This window comes from Triturus cristatus, chromosome 12 (genome assembly GCF_964204655.1).
Source record: "Triturus cristatus chromosome 12, aTriCri1.1, whole genome shotgun sequence".
Lineage (NCBI taxonomy): Eukaryota > Metazoa > Chordata > Amphibia > Caudata > Salamandridae > Triturus > Triturus cristatus.
Genome location: NC_140595.1, coordinates 59,580,831 through 59,603,016, shown reverse-complemented (window position 1 = coordinate 59,603,016; position 22,186 = coordinate 59,580,831). Strand labels below are relative to the sequence as shown.

At 43.1% G+C, this 22,186-nt stretch overlaps 1 protein-coding gene across 2 annotated transcripts in view; it reads right to left on the bottom strand.

Moving 5' to 3' along the window:
• Positions 1–22,186, bottom strand: part of LOC146772463 (phospholipid-transporting ATPase IK-like) — a 520,789-nt gene that overhangs the window by 209,066 nt on the left and 289,537 nt on the right. For both annotated transcript variants that reach the window (XM_085638338.1, XM_085638339.1), the window contains exons 15-18: positions 18,349–18,505; positions 11,421–11,609; positions 10,193–10,305; positions 3,408–3,572 (exon numbers count right to left, since the gene is read on the bottom strand). In XM_085638338.1, the coding sequence (XP_085494464.1) occupies positions 3,408–3,572; positions 10,193–10,305; positions 11,421–11,609; positions 18,349–18,505 (624 nt within the window). The remainder of the gene's footprint in view (positions 1–3,407; positions 3,573–10,192; positions 10,306–11,420; positions 11,610–18,348; positions 18,506–22,186) is intronic.

The window sequence follows — 22,186 nt, the reverse complement described above, 5'->3', positions numbered from 1 at the left end:
GAATTTGTTAAAAATATAAACATTAATGAGCAAAATTTAAAATTTACATCTAATATCAACAACCAACAAGTAGATTTTTTGGATGTAAACATGTACATACACAAAGGGCAAATAGCCACTACCTTGCACAGAAAAAGCACTGCTGGAAACACTACTCTACATGCTAGCAGTGCCCACCCTAGACACGTCATCAACAATATTCCATACGGAGAGCTTCTAAGACTCAAACGTATCTGCAGCACCGAGGAGGATTTGTCACACTGCACCACACAGGCACTAAATAGATTTAAAGCCAGAGGTTATAAAGATACCATTTTAAAACAAGCCATAGCTAAAATAAAAACGAAACCTAGAGAGGCATTGCTAGATACTAATCCCCCATCCACACAAGCAACAGATTCAGTAGCTAATGATATGGAAGGCACTCCTAGGTTTGTGACTACTTTCAATCGTCAAGAAAGGAAAATCAGATCCATCTTGACACATAGCTGGCCAATACTTTTGACTGATGGGGTTTTGGCCCCCAGATTACCCAAAGCTCCCATTATCACCTACAGAAAGGGACCTTCTATGAGGGCCCAAATTACGAAAAGCTTTCCGGAATTGAGCAAAGACTCAATTTGGTTGCGACCCCGGCCGGGGTTTGTTAAATGTTCCAGCTGCAGGGCCTGCTAATTCGGAACAAATACCACGCAATATGCTACCCCCTTCAGCCCAGACATGATTAAAATTAGGGGCACTTACAACTGCAAGACCGAATACGCAGTTTATGTTCTGACATGCACCTGCGGCTTAAGATACGTGGGCAGCACTAAGCTTCAGGTGCATGTCAGAATTCTCCAACATCTTCGAGCTATCGTTACAACGACACTTCATACCCTGTGGCTAGGCATTTTAAAACAGTCCACAATAACAACTTACAATGCCTCAGCTATTACGTGATCGGAGCAATTCCGAAATTACAAAGAGGTGGGCACAGGGACAAACTGTTAAGAAAGCTGGAATCAAAATTAATTTTAGAATTGGATAGTAAGTTCCCCAACGGGTTGAACACTACGGATGATCTGTATAATTTTTTATGAAATGATACTGAGCAATAAATTACAGACATGACACCATCAGTAGCATTTTTTATATGAAGCTGCTTCCCTGTGACATTGACAATTTTTGCTAAAAAATGTTTTTTATTCTATTCTTAGAATTTGGTATTGATACATTAGATATCAGTGGCACACTTTTTGGGTAAAACAATTTTTTCACTCGTTTTATTTTTTCACGTTTGATGTATTTTAAAACGATTCAGACATGGTTAATTAAGACATGGTCCAGCCATTTCAAAATTCAATATTTTTTATGTTGGGATCAACATTTATAAATAGGATTTCATATTTCGAAGGCATACACAAGACTTATGAGCATTCAGGCCATATATTTTACATCAAATGATTGATAAAGGATAGCATTAGATTATGTGACGAATTTTATTCATTGCTTGCGTTATTTGCACATAGATCTGGCAAATTGATTATATGAAATGTATTTACATTATAACAGCATAATTTGCACGGCGTAATTTGCACATATTGCAATTGCTTTATTTTGCACATATTTATCAGCATAGTTTGCACATATTCTAGCATTGATTTGTCACATGTGTCTTGTGTTTATGAATGGCCTTTGTTTCTGTCTATTACACCAAGCTAGCATCTTAAAATAAGTTTTTGCATTCATGCCGTATATTTTTCTATTTGATATTTGCTTAGCTGACAGTCATGTGTTTTAGATCCTCATATTTGACATTTTAAAAATAACTCGTTTTTTGATTAGAAGAAAGACTGAACCATGCTGTTGCATTTAGGCACTTAGTAGCTTGTCTATGTCTATTACCCCACGTGGTGCACACAGAGAAAATTTTAAAAAATGGCAATACAGGCACTGACCATCTGTGAGCAAGGGCAACCGCCCGAAACGCGTCAGATTTTGTGCATCTCCGTTCAATAAACAACATCTTGTCTTATTCCTGGGATTCGTGGTGTCTCTGTTCGCCAAGTTGGAGGTTCAGCGTCATCGAGGTTGTTGAATATATATATATATATATATATATATATATATATATATATATATATACACATACATACATACATATACCCTCAACTGCATGGGGGTGTAGCGTCTAGCACTAGAAGAACTTTGACTTGGTGGTGTATATATATGTATATATATGACGTTATAGTTAGGAATTGTAATGATAGTTCACTTTACATTTCAAAAGATACTAAAAAATTCACTGAAAAGACCAAAGGTTAAAGTAACGTTATAGTTAGGTGAAAATGAGAGTGACAACGAAAAATTTTAAACTAAAAAAAACACTGAAATTCACCAGTTATATGCATGTCAAGTAACTATAACTAGTGCCCTAAACTAGCTATAATAGTGCCCCCGCCATGCATAGTCTTGTCATCAATTATGTCATTTTTGATGTTGCTGTGATGTAATCATCAGTGGTGTTATAGATCACGTCATGAGTGATGTAATATGTGTGGTCATTAGCAGATTAGCAGTACATTGCGAGGGCGTGAATTATAGTCACTTTAGAACAGAGGTTATAGTTACTTCAGATAGACAGGCAGACAGAGAGACTGTGGAAAAAAAAGCCTTTTTTAATGTACAAAGCCCTATTTTGTGATCGGTAAACTATTACAGTATCGCAAAATGGGTTTGCAATGCAGTATTAGGAAGGGGCGTGTTAAGAGCATCCTTTCCAAATGCCGAATCGCAATGGTAAATGTGAATGTTCTGCTACCGAAATGCGGACACACAACATTCACATTTTAACGCCTACTTCAAGTTAGTGGTAACCCATTCAAAAACAGGAAGGGGTCCCCAAGGGACCCCTTTCCCTTTGTGAATGTGTTTTTTTAAACGTTTTTTCCCACGGACCACTGCCTACATTTTTCTTTTTGAAACGCATCCTGTCTTCCTTTAAGGCTTATGGGCTGCATTTAAAAAAAGAAAAAGAAAATTGCTTTATTTAAAAGCAATCACAGACATGGTGGTCTGCTGATCCGAGCAGGCCACTATCCCTGTGTTTTTTGCCATTCCCAATGGGTCACAAACCGAAACCTTCCTTATGAATATTAATGAGGTAGGTCTATTTGCGACACACTGGGAATTGCTAAATATGCTGAGACATATTGTACATAGCTGTTTCCAATTACCAAACAGCGAATCACAAAAATTCGGTATTAGGTAATCACAAACCCAGATCTATGTACATCTTGCCCCAACTTTGCAAAGACAATTTTTGACAAAACCTCAAAGTGGAAAATTTCTAGATGGATTTGGTTTACAATTTGTTCTCTCAACAGTTCATCATTAAAATAAACCATAAGAGATCCTGTATTTACCTCGAGATTTGTTTCAATCTCTTCATAAGCAGCATGGAGCTCCTTTGCACGGTTCTCTAGCGTCACACTAGCCTCCATATGCTTCTTGCTCCACCGGGTGTACACAGATTCTTCAACCTCTTTGTATGCTATGCACAAGGTTCTCAGTGTCTCACTGGCAAATGCCTGTGGAGGGAACAAGGAAGAACACACAGAGGCAAAAACTTTTTCATTTGTCAAAGACTGTCTACAGAGTTATTTAATAGAAGATTAACAAATGCTAGATAATGTGCCGAGGCTTAGTTAAACCTCTTCATAGAAGAAAACAACCTCCTAGTTTCAATCAGAGAAAATAGTAGATGATTCTCTTCACATTTTGGACAAGAGTGACACCAGCTTCCTCATCCTACTTAACCTATCAGGGCCTTTCGATACGGTGAATCATGCCAACTTAATGAAAACATTCAAAGAGGGCACAGACCTGAATGGGAGGGTTCATCTGTGCCTCTTCATACCTAGCAAACGTTTCCCAGTGCTCTATGTCCAAACCAGCTATGCCACAACAAGAGGTTCCCCAAGCTGGTTAACCAGTGTAGAGCCTTGGAAAGCCGAGTTTGGTCTTCCAATTGTGTCTAAAACTAAGTACAGGCTTTAACCACCATGGATAATGTGGTGTGAAGAATGCTGGTACGAAAGGCGCTATGTGTTGAATCAGTAAGTGTGATGTCTACCAATTGTAAATACAAGTTTGTCATTTTTGACTATGGCTTGGTTAAAAGATACTTCTACTTTTCACGTGACTTAGAACTCGTCCAGTGGATTGCCATAGCAGCGTGGCTAATAGTACATTAAAATCTGATTGGGCTGCTATTATTCTTTGCCATATTTTATTTTTAGGCAGCCTTGTATTAAAATATGATGACTCACAAACAACAGGTTAGCAAACCTGCTCCTTTCCTACAAATGTAAGGGAATTTACCTATAAAATGGAAATAATGGATTAGGTCATTAGCAAATTATTTGCTGGCTTTAGATACCACGAAGTTTGATCCTGAAAGGAAAAAACCCATTGCTATTTAACTGTCTTGGAGGAAGAGGACAAGGTGTCTTTGACAACGTATCTACAATTGAGGCGAAGAATATTTGGTATTTGGGATGAATGTAAAGAACCAATATTCAGGCTGTAAAAACAGTTAACAGAGAAGAGGTACACAAACCTGTAGTTGAGTTTATTGCAGAGCTGCGAGTGCTAGTAGCTTCTTGTGAATGTTGTGATTAGAATGACATTTATCTAATCAACCAACTTGTTTTCGACTGTTACTCTAAGAAGATACAAGAAAGGCTCACGTGCTTCACTGTACCAGACTTGAGGAGCTCCTTGGCATAGCCAAGGGTACTGAAAGACCATGGGCAGCAGTTAAGCTTCTTGAAGCTGAGGCGTCAGGCGACAGCAGTGTGGCGTGTGCTGCAACGAGTGGAAATGTAAATCCTACATTTGAAAAAGAAATAAATAACCATTTCACTAAATGAACGGTCACCATTTCTTATGTACGGTGTAGTTCACAGAATCACGTTGGAAATATCAGCACTGGCCTAGCATCTGCAATAAGATACAATAAGTGCAGGAAGATTGGTCACTTCCATGGTGTGTGGTGGAGTTCAGGAGCAAGTAGTTCATTGAAAGCGAAAAGTGCGGACGCAGATCTGGGTGACGATTCCACTAGAATAAGCAGCTTGGTGCTGATCGTGAGTGCGGTGGAAGATGGTAGTCCAAGGATGAGCGCTGGACTCATGTGTGAAGTGCTACTGGTGAACTATGTGCTGGAATTAGGGCTGACTCTGCATGGGAGTTGGCGCCTGGGTCTCAATGGTGCGGGCGTTTCTCTAAACTCTGTTTATTCTGTGAATAAACTTACCTTCAAACTTATCTGAAGTTGATGCACCTTTGCATCTGTTACACTAAATCATCACTGCTAACAGCTGCATGCAGTCTAGTATTTCTGCTTACTGCCTAGTATTTCTGCCTGCAGTTGTTTTTATCTCATCTATTAATTTGGATAAAGGCTTTCCCACTTCTTCTGTATATAATGTGCTAATCCGTGCCAGAACTTTTCAAATAGTTTCCCACCCATGTCTCATTATGAGTCAGGAAGTTGATGTATTTATTAATCCATGGATTGAAAAAGACACAATTTACACACTGTAGGAAAGTGGCTCTGTATATACTGTTCCCAAATAGGTACAGTGTGTACAGAGTCCACAGTCCCCAGAGATTTGGCAGAGGCTAAAGTTAGATATAACCTTACTCTCTAAAGTGGTAGCTTGGTCGAGCAGTAAGGCAGTATCAGAGGACAGTGTAAAGCATTTGTTGCACACACTCAGTCAGCAAATGGTCTCACACACTCAAGAACTGAACTCTAGGCCAATGGTTTTTGTATAAAAATATGTCGTTGTTTTATTTTAGAACCAACAATAGGTATCAAAATATACTTTCTCAGATTGAGATGCTTTAGATAAATACTTTTCAATACGCAATAGACTTTTGAATATAATAGTTACAGTGATTGCAATAGGCAACACAATTTCAAACACAATAATACATTGAGCTCAATGGGAATTTCTAGTTAAATGCAATTAGTTACTTTAAGGATTACTTTTCTAACCACAGGACTGGATCCTGGATTCAGTCCTGGGACATTTCCTGTAAACAATTGAGTAAAAGCGTTTCGGTTACAGTAGTGATTTTTAAACAATATTTTGGTATTTTAAAAGTTGACACTTCGAAACTTTTTCTCATAGAATCACCAATGTTATCCTATGGGAGGAAATTCACTAAGCAGGTAAGTGGGGTTATTGTTACTTTTTCTAGCTCAGTTTTGGATCCTGCATCCAGCACTGATGCATCACCTGTAAACAGTTGAAAGAATGCGTTTAGGTTATACAGGCGATTTTTAACGAATATTTGTAAATTTGTAAAATCGACACTTTTTTCAGCAAAAACCAGGCAATGTTATCCTATGGAAGGAAATTCAAATTATCGGTTACGTATGTTCTCGTTACTTTTGTAATCCAGTGCTGGGCGCCTAGGTTCAGCACTGGGCCATCTATCTAAAACAGGTAAGTAATTACGTTTTCACAGTTGGTGCGATTTTTAAAGAATATTTGTAGTTTGCAAAAATCGACACTTAGAAGAAATTTCACAGAAAAACAGTCAATGGTTTCCTATGGAAGAAAATTTAGTTAGCGGTAAGTATGGTTGTAATTACTTTTCAGGGTCAGTGCTGGGCACCAAGATCCAGCACTGGGATCTCTCCTGATAGCAGGTGAGTATTTTCGTTTTCGTTACTCGGTTGATTTTAGGTGAATATTTTAAAGTTTAGAAACTCCACACAGAAGAATTTCCAAGTGAAACCAGTCACTGTTACCCTATGGAAGAAAAGTGAGTTATCGGGTTTTGGGTAAGTACTCGACTGGCAGAGTTAAGGTTCTGGGCATAGACTCAGGGGTCTCCCACGGTCAGGTAAGTACAGTTGTTACACCCTCAGCGGCACAGGGGCAGCCGGGTGCAGAGTGAGTTAGGCCCAATGTTATCATATGGGAGGCAAGGGGCCTGTGGTTGGTGGCTGCTGGCTAGCAGGCCACGCGGCTGTGGGAGCTTGGCTCCTGGTCACTTGCTCAGGGCAAATGGGGAAGTAGGTTAGAGTAGAAGTTGCACTGCCAGGGCCACCCGGGCGGCTGGGTGCAGGGTGCTGTTGAGCCGTCGGGCGCTCAATGAATTGCAATGGAGACGCTCAAGAACAAACAAGGCTTCGGGGACGAAGATTCTTCAGGTGCGACCACCACTTCGAGAGGTAAGTTGGGTAGTTGGAGGATAGGTAGGCACCCAAGAGTTGGGCACAGGAGGCCGCAGGGCGCCGGGTGTAGGGGTGCCTTTTGACGTCAGGAAATCTTACCCTCTGCAGGTCGCGGTTGGAGGGGTCCCTGGTTCTGAGGCTGCAGGCGTCGTCAGGAGCGTCGAGGTGGGTCCTTGGGTGCTGGATTCGGGGTCACAGTCGCCGGTGGGACATCCTCGTGGTCTTGGTCCACTCCGGCACAGGCCAGGCTTGGCGGGTGCAGAGTGTGCAGGGTTCGCAGTTCCTGGCTGATGCCAGGGGTCAGTTACTTGCTTTGAGCAGTACCACTGCTCATGGGAGTCCCAGTTGCTCAGAGTCACAAGGTAGCCAGGTCCTCCGGGGTTTGTGAGGTTGCTGGCCACTGTAGATGCCGGGTTTAGCAGGAGCAGGTTCGAGGGTCGACAAGCCGGTAGGGCTGGGGCCAAAGCAGTTGGTGTCTTCCTCTTGTTAGCAGCTGCACAGCGGGTCTTCTTGTTTCTTGATCTTCTTTGCTGTTTCAGAATCTGGATCTAAGGAAGGAAGGTTCAGGGTGCCCCTAAATACTGGATTTAGGGGCTTTACAGGTAGGTAAAGGGCAGGGACCAATGGGTCCCTGCCCTAGGGTGGGTACACCCCCTATCCTGCCACTCTCCTGTGGGAGGGGGGCAGTAGCCTAGTCCTGATTGGGCAGGGCTTCCCATCTTCAAGATGGCGAGAGCCCGGATATGTGCTTCACCTCGCCTCTACCACCTGAGGGGTGGGGTTGGCAGAGGCTGGCACACACCCTTTTCTTCCTTGGGGTTTCCAGACAGTCTTCCCGCCAGAGTGGGGGTCAGAACCGGTAGGGGCCAGTTGTTGAGTACAACAAGTGGCCTGGAGAAGCTCACAAAGGCGGCATGCCTTTGAAGCTTCCCCTGCCCATCCTGGGGGAGGAGACCTAGCACCTCGCCCAGGATGTGTATTGTTGCAGGCCCAGGAAAGCGGATGGCTCTCTACCCAGGGGTCCAGCAACATGTTTGCTGTGTGGCAGCCTGGGCAGCCCCTCAGACAAGACGTGGATTGTAGGTTAGGTTCAGGGGGCATCTCTAAGATGCCCTCTGTCGTGCATTGTACATTAAATCCCACACTGGCATCAGTGTGGGTTTAATGTGCTGAAAAGTTTGATATCAAACTTCTCAGTCTTCAGTGCAGCCATCATGGGGCTGTGGCGTTCATGTTGACGATCTCCCAGCACCATATACTCTTAAATGGCAGCACTGCACTTACAGTGCCCAGGAATGCACCTGGGTAATGTATGGGCACAGGGCTCATGCACCTGTGCCCACACCACTGGCATAGGCCACCCAGCTAGAGGGGTGGCTGATGTATGCCAGGGCAGTGTGTGTTGTGGGCATGGCACACAGGGATGTGTGCCCTGTCGACTCTCTGTTTAGTTCTGCACCCAGACACTCAGCCTGCAAAGGCAGTGTGTGTGTGTGTAATGGTACAGGGCCTCTAAGGGTGGCACAATAAATTCTGCAGCCCTTATGGGCCTTCTCTGGTCACAGTGCCCTGGGTACCTATGGTACCATTTACCAGGGGCTGACCTGTGGCCAGAGATGCCATTTGGGTTTAGGCTGTCATGCAGTTTTAGGGAAGGAGCACAGGCCCAGGGTACCTGATTGGCAGGAGCCCAGGGCACACTTAGTCAAAGTACATCAGCAATTCAGCAAAAAGTGGGGGGCATACCATGCAAGAAGGATGGCACTTTCTCACACACACTTAACATATATTGTGGTGTGTGTGTAGAAGGGATAGAGTGGCATCAGTGAAAATTATACTAGAGGCAGAATTAGGAAGAGGATAGCCTCCATCTTTAAAGACAGTAACTGAGAGCTTAAATGTTTCACAAGATGATTCAGTTTGTAGAATCTGGCCAGGCAGAGTGCAGGTTTACTTTGGTAGAAGATAATGAAAGAATTTATAAAATGTGTTGCTTTCCATATGCAGATGATGCTAATTAATGGATTCTGAAGGACTACAGCGCACATGAACCACTACTACAGATATGTATTTTGTAAAGGTTAATGGGCTATACTAATAGATGTGAAGCAAGGCCACAAATCTCTCATTTATTCTCAGAGTATGGGGAACCAACGATAGGGGATGGAAGATGGATGCAGAATCCTATTACCATAGCTCGCACATCAAACTAGATGTGGAGTGTGAAGAACAAGATAGTTATGCTTAACCAGTCAAAGATGCTGCATAAATAACCCAACAATTCATGAATACTGGGTTTGTTGGACCACCAAACGAGTTGTCAGAGAACTAAATTAGGATGGAAGGAAGGCAACGATGAAAGGCCAACAGGAAGAGGAAACCAATTGTCCACTCAAACCCACACACTTTATAGCAGTAAAAAATATTGCACTAAAATGAAGACTGGCGTGGGGCCTTTAACAACTACGTTCTAATCAGATGTAGTCCTGTATATGCAAATACATGTATTTGCTTATGTATAGATTCCTCACGGCTCTGGAAAAGAATGATATTCTGTTGTTATTTATTTCAAAATTCAATGAAAGTAAATGGGCAAAGTGGAGCTCCTCACAGAGACCTAAAACGGAGGGGTTTAGATGATAAAGACCACCCGTCAAAGGTCTTAAAGATGAGGTGACTACCGTAAACAACAAAATGTATGTGATAAACTCCCTTTACCTGTTTGGGGCATCACAGTGAGTGAAGACATTTAGTATCATGATTGTGTCTCCACCACGGAGCACCAGTATGTTCTATGATGATTGATTCTGTGAGGACAGAATAATGACCTGCTAATCTGTGTGATCAGCAATGAACCCCTTGGCCCTGTCGCTTTGATGCACCCATGATTATCATAGACGTAAAGAAACAAGCGGAGAATGCTGGTGATCCATGTGGAAGGACCCTACTCACATCCAGTGCCTTCTCCACAGCGTCATTGTCCTTAGAGCCCCGGTGGAGGCGTTCGAAGATAACATCATCTGCGCCCTTTGTGTAAAGCATAATCTTCCCATCAGGGTCCCGCACTGTTGGAAAAAGAACAGAACTTCAAAAAATAAGAGGTCTTCTCATTCCAATGATGCATGCTACTGAGGCCTTATGAGAGTTCATCTTTTTTTTTGTAGGTACGCTTGCTACATGCGTTGAAAGCAAAGCACATCTGGCTGGATCCCATGACCTCCCGTCCTAATTCACGCCTTCTTGCACTTCTTTCTATTGTCTGATATCTTGAACAGACTGAAAGAGAATGCCACATTGCATGCCATAGCTTACCTCCAGAGCTGAATGCTAAAATATCCTTCAAAGAGACCACCCCCATCTACAGTTCACTCATTTTGACCAGTAAGAGATGCCTCTGTACCGTGTATCTAATGCCGTAGCATGGTCTCAACTATCACGCACGTCCCTCAGACTGATGCTCGTGCTATCCCATCCAACGCAGCCAGTCCTTCAATACTGTACGCAGTCTCCTCCTCACCCTTGTGAATCTACACTGTCTCAAACACAGAGTCTTGTTGCTCATAGAGCCCTCTTCATTTTTTACTGTAAATATTTTGCAAACAAACTTCAATTTCCTCTTTATAAAGGATCTTCCTCACTAGCAGTCGGTGGGACAGTCACATCCACCCTACCTGCTTTGTAGGCCAATAAGCATTAGCAAGGCTAACCAAACCTCTCACAAGTGTAGGGCGCTGGGACATCTGGGATAGTCTCAATGTAGGTGGAGTGCATTCACAAACAAACACAGGAAGGATCCAACAGTAATTAATAGTACAGGAGCGTAAAACTGAGCCAGAAAGCTGTCATTTGAGCAGGGAATTTATAGACTTGCTAGTAGATCACTGACGTGTTTTATTTATTGTGAACATTGTTTGCCTAAGCACAGACATTTCTTTGCCATGTAAGCACTGGAGCAGTGGTAGTGAACAAATGTTGTAAGAACGTCTTAATGTGTTGCACAGGTTGCGATATGTGTCTAAATGGAAACACTGATTTCTAGTAGAAAGATTTTGGTTATGGGATCTTGGTAAGGTAACACAACCCTCAAAATATTTGTCTACTTCACCACAGGTTCTGACAGTGTGGGATACAATTCCTCAAATTATCCTGTTTGTTCTGTATCCCGGATATTGTAGCTCACCTAGAACAGACATCCTTTTACGGACACTATTAAAATCCATTAGGGCCAGCACGTTGTAAGTCCTCTCGACTCCAAGCTCGCGGACCGTGATAGTGTCCTGTGTGCGATCACAGAAGACGTAGCCAAAGTTCCTAGCAGCAGTGACCAGGGCTGCTTCGTCTGGTGAGGTTGCCTGGTAAACAAGCTCGCCTGAAAAAGAAGGCGGAGGTGAGAATAGAATATGGCCTCCAACCCAGATATTTTACATATCACACAATTTATATTGGCATGTCGGAAAACATGGCTGTTCCGACCCCTCTAACCCCCTCAGGCCGCTCTGTCCCCGTGTTTCCTTCCCCCCGGATCTGGGTACTAGCGCGGGGACCCCCTGTTGTGGTGCCACCAGGCGCTCTACAATCCGCATTATTATTATTCTGTCCATAGTTGTTAGGTTGACCTTAGTTCCGGTTTACAGTGCAAAATATGGTACCGAGGAGTCCGAGTGAAAAACCGTTCTACTGGGAACACACGGCTGCCTGACACAGGTGCCCAGCTCGAGGGGTATTTTCCTCCTTGTCCTCAAGTCTCAACGAATTAATATCATCAACCCACACATATAATCATTTCAAACAACATTTTTACATAATTCTTTATCATTCAACATAGCATTATTCAATTGCTACATCCCTTTAATGGCTCGATTAGGGCTTGCGGGGCATCGTGCGGGTGCTAACTCGACGCAGTACCATGCAGTGGCACCCTGCCAGGAGCTGCGGGCACTTATGAGTTCAATCCGATGCCCTGGGGGATAACTCTGCCAAGTCCACTTCTACCAGGCATAACACCGCACGGAACTCTGAAGGCCGGGGAGTTTAAAGCGCCCAGGCGACGGCGGATGGGAGCAGAGGCCTCTGTGAAGGGGGCGCACGGAGGGAATGCAGAGGGAAGGGAGGGCGGGAAGGGGGAATGTGTCCTGTCATGGGAGACCAGGCTCCTCCCTGCCAGAAAAGGAGGCTAAGCGGGGATGGGGCGAGGCCGAAGCCTGAACCGATGTTACCAGCTCCTTGTTCCAGGCAGTACATTCGGGCCTCGGCTCCCACGCCGTGACTCACACCGATGACCTAAAGTTACACAGAGATGGAACCACTACAGAGCCTAGAAGACTCATTCCAGGCAATCTCAGGTCCAGCCATCAGTCAGAATATATATGAGGCTCATGATCATTCTATAGAACCACAATTTATCAGCTGGTGACATCTGTTATTTAGCTGGTTATGTATGTCTTTATTTAAAGGTTTCCTGTCGAATGTGCCAATCCCTCGGAGACATTAACAGCTCTCTTCTTACTCCGAAGAGGAGGAATAAGTACATTTCAAGGTGAGAAAAGAAAGGTAGGCAACCAGGCGCCTTCTTAGGTGCACGGAGCTTCTGCCGCCCACCTACTGCCCCTTACTAACCGGATGGCCACATCCCCACCGTTTAATGACACACCCGGCTGCAGACAAACCTTCAGCAGCTCTGAAGGAGGAAGGAACCCTGGCCCTGCCGGGCTGACTCCCACAAACCGGGCGGGCAGGTGCACACTGCACAGCAAGGGGCGTGCGAATGGGGATGTAAGTTACAGTGTGACCTATGCACTACTAGGTTGTTGCACAAATGACTCATTTGCGGGGGGTCACTGAATGCATGGTAATTACTCAGGTTGCATTTTGTGGCCGCCTCTGATTGGCTGCAAATTCAGTGATAACGGCCTGCAAGGAAATCATTTTGTTTCAAAACGGTCCCTTGTCAAGTACCGCTTAAAAAACATAATCCCCCTTTGGAAAACAGTAGGCAGATGCTACCTGCTCCCCCTCTGGCCCTCAGACATGACTGCTAAAGGGGACGCCGTCCCATAAGGATAAACTGGGGGCGGGAGACTGTCCATGCTGGCATTACCGCCTTTGACTGCCTTGCTCCCTCCGGCCTCCAGCACTGCTGCAGTGGCAAACCAGGAAATGCAAGAAAGGGAGCAATGGCATGGCCCATAGGAGGGAGGAAGGGATTTTCTATTAAGTATGGATTAGTCTTTAGCATGCATTCCTCACTGCTTCAGTCTAACGTATTAAGAGCCGCGTACTGTAGTGGTGGCTGCAGCAGGCTCTCAGTGTACACGGATTCCAGGGAAGGGCCAGAACTGGAAATATGGAAACAATGCGAGCCTCACATGGGCGGCTGACTTCCCCCTCATCAAGCTCGGCTCCAGTGAGGCATAGAGAAGTGGCAGCCTTCCACTAATTCCCTGAAATTAAAGTGCACTGGTGGGTGTTAATGAACAGCCCGGATCAATGCCAGGGAAGGAAACAAGAACAGGCAGGCTTAGCCTGTCTCAAAGGTAAAAGGCATGCATTGAACAAGATAAAAAAGGCGTTCCACGCAAAGTCCTCTGCAATGCTATAATAACAAGAAGGGGCCGGATTGGGTAACATTCTGGCTCTGTAGCCGACATGTGTTTTCACCCTGAGTTTAGCACAGAACTACTGGTATCAGCTGCTTCTGAGGCCCGAGGGTTATTTCTGCTTGTATGTGGAAGTTGTAGAATGCCAATTGTGAAAAGCTGTTTCACACATTTTCTGGATAACGCACATTCACAATTTATTAGGAACAAATTCATAGAATACCTTTAACTTTGAAATTTGTATAGACTTTTTCTATTCCTTTTAGCACCTGCTACGCTATAGTTCCCTCATTCCTTCTGTCTTCTCCATTTTTTTAAACGCATTTTCAAGGGTGGCGGTAACACCTTAAAAATACACAAGTCCACCATCACATCCCTATTTTTCCCTCGCATACTCCTCCCCTCAAATCTTAATCCTGTCTTTGATGTCTTCTTCTTTTCCTAAATGAAGGCCCGTTTCCTGTAACTGATTGGCTCTTCCCCACCCTTCTACCTTGTCCAGCTATGTCTCTCCCTACTTCTACCTCTTCCTTTGCCTTTTTCCCTTTCGTAGCTTTTTCCAAACCGTAGGGCCTATTCACAAATGTAAATTTACACATGTGTAAATATCCACGTGTAAACTGACTCTTACAATTTCTAGTAAATTTACTACTATTGGCTATTCACCATTCACGAGGGTACATTTCTTACAAAGTCTAGACTTGCATGTCTCCACCTCCTGAAACCAGGGAGTGGAACCAATGTATGAGTGTTAATTAAGGAGGGAAGGCTGCTTTTAGCTTTTGTGCATCTCACCGGAGCCTTCGATTCTGTAAGACATGCTAAGCTCTGGGAGATCCTTGAGGAGTTGGCGGTGGGAGCCCCAATCATACATTTTCTTAAACGCTTTTATTGCAACGCTCAGGCGCGAGTTCGATTTGTTCTGAGCAGTGATTGCACTTCCCCCATTCCTGTCAGGAGGGGAGTTAGGCAAGGATGTGTCCTGGCCCCCTTCCTTTTTCATCTATATATTAACGGTCTGAGAGACGCATTGCTTACGGATAATAAAGATTTCCCTCAGATAGCTGGACGCCCTATACCCGCACTTTTATATGCAGACGACGCGGTTATAATGTCAGGTACGCAAGTCGGTCTGCAAAGGGTGTTACAGTTTTTCCAAATTTATGAATGATCTGGGTCTTAAGGTGAACACCACAAAGACTTTTATAATGAGGTGAGGCCGTGGCAGTCGGAGGTGTAGGGATATGTTTGTGGACGGACAGGTAATAGGGCTAACAAAGAGATTCTTGTATTCAGGAATACTCTTTGACCAATACGATTCATGGGCTCAAGCTGTATCAGCAAAAAAAAAAAATTATTTTCAAGAACCATTACCACTCTCGTTCATTTCTCAAGAAAATTAGCTAGGAGACCTCCAGTGGAGCTCTTGCAGATCTATAAAGCCAAATGCATCTCCACAGCAATGTACGGAGCAGGGGTCTGGGGCTTTACTGATACAAATTTGTTACAAATGCTGGAAAATACATTCCTGAGATATATTTTGTCAGTCCCGAGTAGTACATCCTCGTACGCTTGCCACGCTGAGCCTCTCTGATCAGATAAAAATGGAGCCTGTTCTTTTATGGCACAGGATCTGGACAAAATGGAGACCCAGTTAAATAGGGACATTTTAATTGACAGCTTAAAGCTGGAAACAGTGTTAAAGATTCCTTGTGTTAGGTATGTCAGAAATTTTATGTATATGATATGGGACATTTAGAATACTTTACCGACCCAAATACCATGCCGACGGTAAGGAGAAAGGACTTAAAAAGAGAGGGTCTTTTGCTGCTGGACAAGATAAGACTTTCAGCTGAGATTATCAAGTATAGTGTCCAGCATATTCAGACAATTTTAACTACTTTTAGTATCCGACCTTATCTAACAACTGTTCCAGGTGGCTACGATAGGTACTTCTTGACACGATTTAGGTTTGGGATCCTTCATAGAATTGTTAGCTTCCCTAAAATGAACGACTGGGCATGTACATTGCAATTGTGTCCTTGTGACAACCACTCAGACCAATCAACCATTCATGTATTTTTATTCTGTACATTTTATAATGAATTGAGAAAAGTATGGATTGTCCCTGTTTTAAAATCTTTGGGGTTGAGACAGTGCCGACCAGCGTTCATTGCAATACAATTCTTAGATAATGTACATATCGTATGGCGAACAGCAATGTTTTTTAAGAAAGTAGTTAGCCTCAGAAAAAGTATTGTTACATAAGTATAAGGCTGAATAGTTGCATATGGCATATTAATATTATTTATGATCTTATACATAGAGCTTAGCTGACATTATACGTCTGTTTTTATATGTTTTTTATGATTGTTAGAAACAGCAGTTGTTATTTAATGTTTTAAAACTTTTTTGTGTAATAACATGTATGCTTTTTCTATGTGCTTTTATGGTTGTATGAAATTGCAATCGAATTAAGCTGTTTTTGATTTGATTTGAGTGTTCATTTACTATTAGTAACTTTTTGCATGTAGGATTAAACTTTAAAAATAATTAGCAAACATACCTTTTTAAACTATTAATCTAAATAAATTGTATACATTCATTTTAAATGCAGAACAAAATAAAAATGCTACTGCACAGGCGACTCAATTTTTAATTAAAAATGTAATTCATTTAAATATTTCAAATTGAATTACATTTTTTAAAAGATTTATTCAAAAAAATTCCCTACTAAAGTTAAATGTGTACATTTATTTTATTTTGCAGCAAAATTACTCAAAGATACAAATAGAAATAATTAATTTTATTCACTTGTGATCAAATTTTTTTTAAATAAAATAATGTATGTTTTTTATTTAGAACTTGTTTAGGATTAAATTAAACATATATTTTTTTTAAAGTCAAAATAAATTAATTTATCTTTACATTATTTCCTATGCATTGCTAAATTTAGTTCCTGCCTCTATTATTTTCTAAAAAGGACTATTGATGGACAGAATGCAGAACAATGTCATACAATCACCCCAGTACAGAGACCTGGGCCTAAATCCATAGTTTTTTTGCTCACCATGCCATTCCAGTTTGGACCCAGCCATATGCAAATCAGTCTTGACCCTGCGCCCTATGGGAACAGACCAGCCCGAACTGCCAGGCCAGGTCCTCCCTGGACTGGAAACAAGCATCCTAGGACCCGCTTCAGGGTTTCACCCCTCTTCAGCCAGGATAGCTTGATTCCAGTGGCATGGAGAGCACGGGACTGAAGTCTGAGCATACCCGTCCCACTCGGGGTGACAAATGCAAAAAGAACTATTGATGGACAGAATGCAGAACAATGTCATACATTCACCCCAGTACAGAGATCTGGGCCTAAATCCATCGTTTTTTTGCTCACCATGCCATTCCAGTTTGGATCCAGCCATATGCAAATCAGTCTTGGCCATGTGCCCCATGGGAACAGTCCAGCCCGAACTGCCAGTCCAGGTCCTGTGCCACTGGATTCAAGCTAGCCTGTCTGAAGAAGGGTGACATACCCTGAAACCGGTCCCAGGATGCTTGTTTCCGGTCCAGGGAGGACCTGGCCTGGCAGTTCGGTCTGGACTGTTCCCATGGGGCACAGGGTCAAGACTGATTTGCATATGGCTGGGTCCAAACTGGGGTGGCGTAGTGGGCAAAAGAACAATGGATTTAACCCAGATCTTTTGACTGGGGGAGAATGTTTGCATTGTCAGCATTCCGTCCATCATTTGTTTGCTGTAACTCCATTATTTTCTATTGCAGTTTGTTGGAGTTCGAGTAGCTGGCAATGTGTGCTGCTTGGCTTACTCCAGGTCTAAGGTGGAGTACATTAACTACTGTTTTGGGACATTTTCTGCTGTAGTAGTTTCAGAAGTGTAGTTTGTAAATAGGAACCTTTGTGGGTGGATGCATGCCCCTCCTTAAACAACTTCCTCACACCTCCCTAAGCTTTACTCATTTAGTTGTAAGTATTCCCTATTTTCAAGCCATTCTCTTTGTTGCTTCCACATTTACTACAAAAACATACAGGTATTTGTGCGGAGCTCTCCGCAGTCGGACCGGAGATCCCTGCTTTGTAATATAGGAGAGGCACAGATAGAAACCTCCTCATGCATGTAGGTGTGTGCATAGCATTTTGTGGTATGTGATTAGTACGACTGTAGAACTAGTAAACGTTCTACAAAATTCAGTTTGTGAATAGACCTGTGTTCTCTCTCCTGCTTTAAAGGTTATGGTTAAATTGAAAAAGGACATACATAACTCTAAATATTTGAACATCTTTTAGATTCATTATGTTTTTCTCAAACTTGGTTTTTTCATGCATGGTATTCCCTCACAAAACATTTTTCAATTGTTATTTTTTGTATTCTCATAACAGTTTTTCCACACAATACAGTTTTTTGTACCCTTATGAATTTGCAGCCTTTCTCAAATCTCCCTTAACCCTTTGAATTCTAGCAGTTGTCACTGCAGTTAAAAGGCCGAGCCACGCACCTTCTTTCTCCTCCACCATCACGGTGTGACAGAGAGCTAGCAGCCGGAAGAACTCAACGGCTTCCTGCTCCTTGTTACTACGCACTGTATCTATCAGCGTCTGGTCGTGAAACTGGAACTTCCTGTCTGCATAGGGGTTCCAGCAGAAGCTCACCTCCTAGAGATACAAATACACAGTAAGGCAACTTCGCTGAAAAGTAGCAGCACCAGCCACTGAACACATGTTGAAAAAACCTCTTCAAACAAGCTTTAAGCAGCACCTCTTACCACTCCAAGTCAAGACATCATACCTGGCAACGTACCTGCACTTGTCATGTAACACCCGCCCTTTACTTCTATTCACCTGAATGACAAACACAATGCTGCCATAGACCTTAAAGGAATCATCCTCTTATACCCCTGATTTCACCTGCATATCTGTGGCAAGAGATTCTCGGGTATAGGACATGATTATACGGCTGAGAAAAACATTGGTTACCAAAACGAAAATGAAACCACCCATCTCGGTTTTTGCGAATTTAGATCTTCTTGCCAGATCTGGAATGGACATAAATTGTAGGAAACCTCTTTACCTTTCGTTTCTATTTTTATAAATACAGTTTCTCAAAAAACAACCATTGCTGAATGGTTAATCTCGGTCTGACCTGCTCATTATTAAGAGAGAAAGCTCACTTTTAGAAAGAATCTTAAGACCTGACTTTTTAATATTTGGTTTGGAAATTCTGCCCACTGTATGACCCTTTCTGTGATAGACCAGCGCCAAGACGTCCTCGGACATTCGAGCGCTTTACAGAACCTGTTTTCATTTCATTTCAGAAAGAGGGTTGTGAGACAGTTAAATCGGCCTGAGGAAACCCTTCAGTCTAGCTTCAGCGTGCCTACGTTCTGAAATAACGTGTATAAGGTGTTGAGTGGAGAACTTAGCATAGGTGAAGGCTGCTAGCGAGACAATATATGGCTGCAATTGATGCCATCCCTCACTCTTACATGAGCACGGGCAACAAAGGTTTACACAGCGAGAATACTTGACTTACTCGCGAAACACTTTAACTGCGCCACGCTAGCTTGCCCACCTTTTGTTTTAAAATGTCATCACTTTAACTCATTCCTAGGGTTAATTACACATTTATGCAAATGAAAGAGTCATCTGATATGTGAGTGGTAAAATTACATTTAAATGTTGTAGTCGCATTTCTAATTGTGTTCATATTTATTTGTGATTTTGTGTAGTCCTCACACTGCCGAGAGGTTGCCTAAGAACCCTAAAAACAAGCTAGATCCCAAACCTCTGCACCACCGATGTTAAAGTGCACTTTTGTCCCATTGGCACCCTCTTTGAGAGGCTTCAAATAAGTCTATGCATAGCTATGTGTCTTTACCTATATTGACTCCATGAGCTCCACATATCAAGGATCACAGCATGAGAGTCCATCCGTTCTTAAAGTAATGTGTGCGTTCTTTCCTTGGCGTTGTACTGCACATCACCTGAGCTTGAATATTGAGAAACGCGTCCATTGATTCTTACACATAGGCCCAGGTCCCACCTGAATTCTTCCCAGCTTTGGGTCGACAAACAGGTAAAATTGTCTGAATATGTGGCAAATGTATCCTGTACACATTATTATGTTGTTCTCCCACATGCATATATAGTCTGCAGAGCAGAGTTTGTACTCAGGTTTGCCTGGAAAATGTACCCATTCCCATAAACATGAAGTGCACTGCACATTGTAAGGTTATGACACCATGTCCCATGAAAGTTGTATCATTCAGCGATGCCTGACCTAATTAACATTCACTCAATTGTTTAAGCCTTGATCCCTGGTTTCAGCTGAGTGGTTGGTGCAACTTATATATATATATATATATATATATATATATATATATATATATATATATATATATATATATATATATATATATTCATATTTTAAATAGTGGTTCCGGCACCAGGAGTCTGGGGTCTCGGCTCTGGTATGTGTACTGAGCAGTCCTCACCAGGGCTTTACCTTTGTGAATCTGAAAGAGTAGTCAAGGGATTCCCATGAGTTGTGCAAGGCGGCTGGAGCTGGGGGCCCGCCAGTAACTTGTTGAGCTTGAATTTCATATATTGTACTTGTCACAGCACTCCTGAAGAGAAGACTTCAGGAGGTAAAGAGGGGGAATCATCTGTTCCCACATAGAGGGGGAATCATCTGTTCCCACATTTATGGTCAATAACACTGTGGAAGTGGTGCATTTTACAATAAAGGAGGTTAGAGCAGCCATTGCCGGGTTGGCATCAGGCAAGGCACCAGGCCTGGATGGCCTCCCGGGCGATCTTTTCAAACAGGAACCGGATGTCTGGGCACCTTATTTAACACTATTATTCAATTCCGTTCTGGGGGGTATGGAGGTTCCTGATACTTGGCTGGGCGCAGAGATCGTTCCTATCTTTAAAAATGGTTCGCCTCTGCTCCCGGCCAACTACAGACCCATCAGTCTTATCGACGTCTCACAAAATTTTTTCGGTACACTGGTGCTTAATCGCCTCCAGGTCTGGATTGATGATTGTGAAATCATGAGCCCCTTTCAAGCAGGGTTCAGGAGAGGTGTCTCAACTGTTGACCAAATTTTCCGCCTGAATCTCCTGTATTGGAAGTCTGTCTTAATTGAGGGGGGCAGCCTCTATACGGTGTTCGTTGACCTGCGAGCGGCCTTTGACTTAGTGCCCAGGGACAAATTATGGGCCGTCTTGACGGATCTAGGGGTTCCTGCTGATATTATGATAATTTTGAAGAAATTACATCAGGGCAATTTTGCAAGGGTAAGGTGTGGCAGAGGAGGAAACCTCTCGGATGGTTATCCCGTTGACAGGGGGGTTAGACAGGGCTGTGTGCTTGCACCGACCCTTTTCTGCCTCTTCGTCAACGGGGTTTTTAGCCATCTAAATGAGCTAAGCAATATCGATGCCCCCAAGTTGGTTGGCAGCAGGGTTCCAGCTATCATGTTTGCAGACGATACCCTGCTGCTCTCCAAATCTCCTATGGGCATACAAAAGGTCCTGGACGGATTCGCGGACTTCTGCAAGATCCGTGGATTGGAGATCAATGCCTCAAAAACTAAGTATATGATCTTCAACCCGCCCTCTTCAACACGCCCGAGTCCCCGGATAGGGGCCTCTAGACTAGAGAGGGTATATACATTTGAATATCTGGGGGTTACAATCAATCAGTTTATGATGTGGGATTCACACCAAACAAAGGTAAAACTGAAATTGACCCAGATGACGGGCGGCATTTGTAGGATGACGAAAGGACTGACTTACAAACTACTTGGCCCACACCTACATATCTACAAAACTCAGGTGAGGGCGGCTGGGTTATATGGGGGCGAAATCTGGGGTCACACAGCTACCCAGAAATTGCAGGTCATCGAGAACAACTTCCTAAGGCACTTGACAGCCTTACCGTCTAGTACACCATTACTACCACTAAGACTAGACTTGGGCTTAAGACCCATTAAAGAGGAGCTTGGCCTTAAACCTATAATTTTTTGGCGCAAAATTTGGTGTAAACCAGAGCTCCAGAACTATAGAATGGAGCTCCAAGAGATTCTGCGCCTTGTAAAAGTCGCCCAAGTTCCATGGTTAAGGTATGTGAAACAAACCTGCGAGTCATTAGGAAGACCAGATTTGTGGTCAGATCCAGTCAATGTATGCCGCACGATCTCACGCAAAACTATCTCAATGGCCTACTATGAGCACAATTTACGTGTCTCACTCACGAATGTTCGGGCTGGGTCTTTATCTGATTATTTCTTGAGGTTCAAAGACACATACTATCGGGAGCTTGTCTTTGAT